This window comes from Arachis ipaensis, chromosome B10, assembly GCF_059453495.1.
Source record: "Arachis ipaensis isolate K30076 ecotype BB chromosome B10, ASM5945349v1, whole genome shotgun sequence".
NCBI lineage: Eukaryota > Viridiplantae > Streptophyta > Magnoliopsida > Fabales > Fabaceae > Arachis > Arachis ipaensis.
This window is the reverse complement of record NC_142435.1, coordinates 2,342,508-2,348,857: the sequence shown is the minus strand read 5'-3', so window position 1 is coordinate 2,348,857 and position 6,350 is coordinate 2,342,508. Positions and strand designations below refer to the sequence as shown.

The following is a 6,350-nucleotide window of genomic DNA, read 5'->3' as shown; positions in this document are numbered from 1 at the left end:
TATTTTTAGTATGTTGATAAAAAATTTATTAACTTATATGCTATTATAATTTTTTTTTAAAATAAAAAGTTGATGTTTAATTAGTTATCTTAACAATAGTTTAATATTAACTGATTTAATTAAATTCTTTAAAATGATGATGATGATAAAAACTGAAAGAGTAAAGTATCGTTTTTGCGGAGTAAGTCTTATTTGTGTTCCTAACGTTTAAATCGTCCTATTTGTATCCTTAACGTTTATAAAAGTGATTTAATGTTATCCTATTATCAATTATACTAACAAATTAGATTATATTTTTCAATTATTCTCACTTGGATGTATTTATTCTCAATTAGGTCTCACTTGAATGTGTTCGATTTTAATATTATACCCACTATTTGTGTTTAGATTCAATTATGTCCCTAGAAAAGTGAATTATATAAATGTTGTAGGAATTAGTTTCAACATTTGATAAGCTATTTTTCGGAGTAGATCATCAATTCTATCGCAGACATGTAATTGACAGCAAGATAACATTAAATCACTTTTACAAATGTTATGGATACAAATAGGACGATTTAAACGTTAGGAACACAAACAAAATTTACCCCAACGTTGGAGACAAAAACGAAAATTTACTCAAACTGAAAATAAAAATGGGAGAGAAAGTATGAAGCAGCGGAAGGATAAGGTGAGAGATTAGTGATTACACAAGAATGAATACTTCTTCTCTCTCCTTCCTTCATTCACCATTCCCAACTTCCTCCTCCTTCCTCCCACTCAACCCGCAAACCCCTTCCTTTTCTTTCGTCGTTGAAGCGCATTCCACCACCCGCCGCCAAGACAGGACCGCCCGCCACATCCGCATCAGGAAGAAGGTCCCTTTTAATTACATTGCTTCTTTTCTAAATTCTGAGATTAGTTAGGGTTTTTGCTGGCTGTTTTTACGGTTTTACCCCTCTTCTTCTTTCCTTGCTTTTTGAATAGTTCATTGTTTACACTAATTTCAAGTTGTTGACATTCTAGGAACCAAAAGGAGCCTAATTTAGTGGATTAAAAGTCAATTCTTGCCCAACAATATGCAATTGTATTTTACACCTATTTTATCTATGATTTTGTTTGTTTCTTCTCTCGTTGCTGAATATGCATTGATTTATTTGTTTTTCTGCATTGTTGGCTATGGCTTTATAGGTAGAAACTCAGGTGCATTCTACTTGAAGTTGATATCTGAGAGCCCTTAAATGATTTGACTGCTTTCACTAAATCTTTATCTAACGGCTCTCAGGTATCAACTTCACGTGAAGTCGACTTCACCCGAGTTTTTATGGGGTTTATATTATATGCACTATGTTGTGCTTTATGATCCATCTTTATATTTAGCGGAAGTTCATAAGTTTTGGTGCTGCAGGGTTAACCGAGTCATTCGAATTGGTTAAGCATGTAAACTTAACAGATTTGAAATATTGGATTACATGATTTAAGAAAAAAGTTAAAGCAAAAGAAAATGGAAATTTCGGTTCAAGAGGGGGGGCACTGTACTCAGTTTTTCTCTTTACCTTTTTCTTCTTCTTGTTGCTAGTACTGTGCGCTGTGGAACAGTCTTTTTACTGCGAATATGGACCAAGGCATTCTTTGGTAAAGCTTTCCTTGTTGATTGTAAGTTCACCTCATGAAGAATGCAATGCATATCTGTTTTAGATCATTTTCTGTTTTGTCAGGTTGAAGGGACACCAGAAAGGCCACGATTGTCCGTGTTCCGATCCAACAAGCATCTCTCTGTCCAGGTCATAGATGACACCAACATGCACACTCTTGCTTCTGTTTCAACAATGCAGAAGGCAGTTTTTGAAGAATTCAACTACACAGCTGGTCCTACAGTTGTAAGTTCTAAAATGCTTTTGATGTTCTGACTATCGCTTAATTACTGTCATACTTCAGTCCATGTACTCGAAACATCCCGGTTCTTGTGATCAAATGTCATGTTTCCTTAATAGATAACTGCTCAATTGCTCAAATTCAAAAGCTAAATTCAAGCATCTTTGATTGGAAACCTAACGATTAATGTTTACTGAGTTTCTCAGTATCGAATGCTTACTGAATATGAAACTGTTACCTCTAATGTTGATTCGCTTTATTAATGCCAATATAGTAGAAGTTTAAGTTTTAATTTGATTCATAATGGTCCATAGACTTGTAGAAGAAAGAAACACATTTACATTTTGAAGCTTCTCCCACTTTCACTGATATCCACTTCGAGTAATGGCATTATATTTTCAACTGTTTATCACACATTAGGTTCCAAGATTTTACCATTTTTTCCTCAAATTGTTCAATATATATTGGAAGCAGGAATCCAGATCACTCAGACTAAAGAAATAATCTGAAAGCCCAAGTTTATTTGCACATGAATCTTCATATTTTCCTTTTAATCCGAGTATCATGTATAATTTGTATCTTGGCAAATAACCTTGCTTCTGTGATTGTGTTTCTGGTGTACACAGTTTGTAAGGTCTGACTCCCTTGGAAGAATCTTGCTATGTCTGCATCATATTCATACTTTCATCCACTCAATTATGATACTGATCCTTTCCTTTTGTTTCTGTTTTCTTGTTTTTGTTTTTGGCTTCAGGAAGTAGCAAAGAAGATTGGTGAAATCATTGCAAAGTCCTGTCTGGATAAAGGGATCACAAAGGTGGCCTTCGACCGAGGTGGATACCCGTACCACGGTCGTGTTCAAGCACTCGCAGATGCAGCTCGCGAACATGGTCTGGAGTTCTAAAATGATTATGCACTTGCCATGTAGTTCATTTTGAAGTTTGTTAATGATTTAACAATTCTTTTTAAGGGCAGTGCCTCTTTTCCGGTGACTTTGTGATGATCCAATGACTTCTTTCTTCTATCCATCCATCTACATCACAGTTCTTTCTATTTCCAGATTCTTATCCACCAAAAAGTAAAATCTCTTGTCCATCTATTCTAGGATGGTGTCTCATTTTTTTTCCCTCAAAACATAACTATTAGTAAAGATCTAATTTGAAATATATGTCTCCTAATATTAGGCTTTTTTATTTAAATAAAAATTTATTATTTACCAGTTTAAATGCGGATATAGAAATATACTATTTTATGCAATTTAGTTTGGCAGTCAAGAAAAATGAAAATTAAAGGGTGCATTTTCACACACCTAGGTTGCAAAAACGAGTCAAAATTATAAACCATTTTCGTGCTCCATACAAAGAAAAATGAGGAAGAAAAAGTTTCTCCCATTTTAATAGTCCCGTAGTATCATTGATAGTATCACTGGTCACATGGATGGAAAAAAGAAAAATAAGTTTCAAGTTTCAACAGTTGATGTTATATAGAGATTAATTTCAATCCACTTGTAACATTTTAAGACAGTAGTTGGTTGGATCTAACATTTTTGTTGATACCACAATACATATCAAAAAAATTTTTAGAACTATCACTATATTAAAATTACATTCCATGAATACATTTCTTAAATTTTAGCTACCTTTCCATTGAATACATAACTAATATATATATATATATATATATATACAAGTATACAACATTTTTATATCTGGGAGCACTGCACCGATCCTTCAAGGAAAGTTCAGTTCCTCACTTCCTCCCCTGATTGGTTATCTGCTAAGCTCTAAACATGTTACAGAACCAAACTAGTGAACCTCTAATACAGCAGCTTTAGGAATGTAACAATATGGTGGTGTACTGGTGTCCTCATTGACAATTTGGAGACACCAATTTCAACTTCTAAATGGATCTTCTTCTTCCCAAGCTTCTGTTCTAACTTTAACCCGTTCACCATTAAAGTGAATATATTTCCACTTAAGCCCATATCGTTTTCTAACCAATTTACACTTCTCTTCTTGGCCAAGTTTTCTAAAGGCATTTGCCACTCGTCTGACCGTATCTTCATCAGGTTTTACCTGCAACTCCTCCATGTCTGCAAATATCTAACTTACAAGCATGATAGCTCCATGTCAAAGCATAGAAGAATTAATCTCATATTGCTTAACAGTTTGCATTAAGGTATAGTAAGATTGATGGTACAACAAAAATATACCTCAATAATCTTTTCCGGCAAATGATGATGATCATATAACGTGACCATTCTAGAAAACAATCTCTTTGAGACAGAACGTGTGTGTGCATGAACAATCATATTCCACAATGATTCTGCCTCATCTACCCTCTTATCCATATCAAATGCCAGAAGAAGGGTGTCATATGTTCCCATTGTTGCTCCTTGGCCTTTGCTTAACATCCACTTTGCTACCTGAGGATTGATAAGCAGTAAGATTCTTTTCCATTCCTCACAGAGTAAACAAAACAACATATCATTACAGTTGTACATTGTAAAGGCTCAAACTCAAGCTGGATGGCATTCTCAAGAATATCAAAACATTATTATGAAAATAAAGAAAGAAAGAAAAGAAATATACAAAAAGCACATTGATATATATTAAAGTACTAAAGATCCAAATCAGTGATGTGAGTATTTTATATAGACTGCAGCTTGAACAGCTGAAGGACCATTTCTTGAGCTAAAGACCATTCTTCACTTATATAATAACATAAACCATGATTGATATAAACAATTTTGGCTTTGGTAGAAACTCAAATTCAAACATAAAAAGTTTTACCCATGAACTATCTTTCATCTCATGTGGAAGCAATTTCAGCTTTGAACCAAGTCATGGAAACATTTAATGAACACTTCTCAAACAAACCATAATTATTAGTTGTCAAATAGTGTCCCAAAATTTGCAGAAGTAAATGAAGAACTTAGTATAACATACTTGAATTACACGAAGCCATTGTCTCCTTTTCCTTAAGATTTTCAAAGCCTTGGCTGCTGCTATCACTGGGAACTCTGTCTCCCAAGCAGTCCATTTGTCTAAAGCCCCATAAACAGCCTCTTTCTCATTAGGAAGCTGAGATACCTAACGTTCCAATATTCAAAATGCACAAAAATGAACATACATAAATATATATATATTTTTAAAGGTTCATTTTTTTTTTTCTAACAAAATTCCAAACCGAAATTAAAAAATTGGTATGAACAAACATACAATTCTAATAAGGTTCAATGCCTTCTGGCCAGATTGAGCAGAATCTCTGCTTTTCCACAAGTGGTGCTCTTTCTTTGCCACTCTCTTTTTCTGCTGCTTCTTCCCTTGTCTAAATTACATGTGAATTGGAACATGAAGCATGAGTAAATGGTTAAAAAACATAAAATCACATAAACTATAATATCATTGAATAATAAGTGCAATAATAACTTACTTCTCCTTCTCTGAAAGACTATTGCTTCGGGAAATGTTGGAGTGACCAAGTGAGGAATCAAACGCACAATAGGCATCACTTCTCTGCAATTGAATACCAGAGAAGTGAGAATTTTTTTTTTCTGAGCAGAATAAGCTACACAAAGAAATGCAATTACTTTTGAAAATGTTCTAACGTTATGTGAGATGGATAGTGTTGTTATTGAGAAAGAGAAACTATTGTTGAGCAAGAAGTGAGGTTGAGCCCTAGTGTGACATTTGGGTGATGAAAGAAAGGGGCAAATAATTGAGTTTTGAAGTGTTTGAAGCATCGTGGTTTTCTTCGGGGGACGAGAACGGAGCACAACAGCAGCAAGAGAGAAGCGGCGGCACCGTGGCGGAGCTCGGAGGCAGGGTTTGGGAACTGAGCTGAGTTGCTGTGAGACAGTGAGAGAGGATCGAACAAGGACTCGCGAGGAGCAAGGTGGGCTTCAATTGGTTTCATTGTGGGCTTCTATTTGGGCCAACATGGGAATATTTTTTACTAATTGGGCCACCAGTTTTTGAGATGTTGTGGAGAAAATATAAAAGATCATTAAGCCCACGATAATTTAGTTACCAAAAAGCACAGAAAAGACAGTATTGAATCGATTTACTACACTTCAATAATTCTTCAGCTTTGCTATTTTTGGTGGGGTTCTATTTTGCATCACTATAAGTCTATAATAATCTTTAATGTTTCCCTAATAAATTAAACAATGTATGGATAAATATTGAATATATGTTATGCTATAAAAATGATCCTCACCAATAATAAGTGATGGAAAGTGTATATATTAACTTGTAATTAACAGGATCTATTGTTCAAAATTTTTAGGCTGCATTTGTTTCTAAGAATAAGACAGTACAAGACACTAAGAACAGGACACAGGATAAAACATTGATAGATAGAAACACAAAATTTTATATTTTTATATTTTGTTTGATGATAAACTAGAACAAATTATAAAAATTCAATTTGTTCTTATTTTTTTCATTCAAAATATTTGAGATGAAAAATATAACAATAAAAATATAATTATA

At 33.9% G+C, this 6,350-nt stretch overlaps 2 protein-coding genes across 2 annotated transcripts; one reads left to right on the top strand and one right to left on the bottom strand.

The window, feature by feature from the left end:
• The first annotated feature begins 647 nt into the window (after window positions 1-647).
• On the top strand, window positions 648-2,907 carry LOC107621609 (large ribosomal subunit protein uL18c). The gene is made up of 3 exons (XM_016323644.3): window positions 648-857; window positions 1,698-1,859; window positions 2,609-2,907. Exons 1-3 carry the CDS (start codon window positions 696-698, stop codon window positions 2,756-2,758), a joined length of 474 nt encoding a protein of 157 aa, XP_016179130.2. The 5' UTR covers window positions 648-695; the 3' UTR covers window positions 2,759-2,907.
• Window positions 2,908-3,419: 512 nt separating this feature from the next.
• LOC107621603 (pentatricopeptide repeat-containing protein At4g18975, chloroplastic) lies at window positions 3,420-5,717 on the bottom strand. Its single transcript, XM_088503306.1, has 6 exons — window positions 5,447-5,717; window positions 5,290-5,372; window positions 5,076-5,184; window positions 4,803-4,946; window positions 4,067-4,279; window positions 3,420-3,956 (listed from the first exon to the last, which is right to left on the bottom strand). The coding sequence occupies exons 1-6, from the start codon at window positions 5,597-5,599 to the stop codon at window positions 3,747-3,749; spliced, it is 912 nt and encodes a 303-aa protein (XP_088359432.1). The 5' UTR covers window positions 5,600-5,717; the 3' UTR covers window positions 3,420-3,746.
• Between the last annotated feature and the right edge of the window lie 633 nt (window positions 5,718-6,350).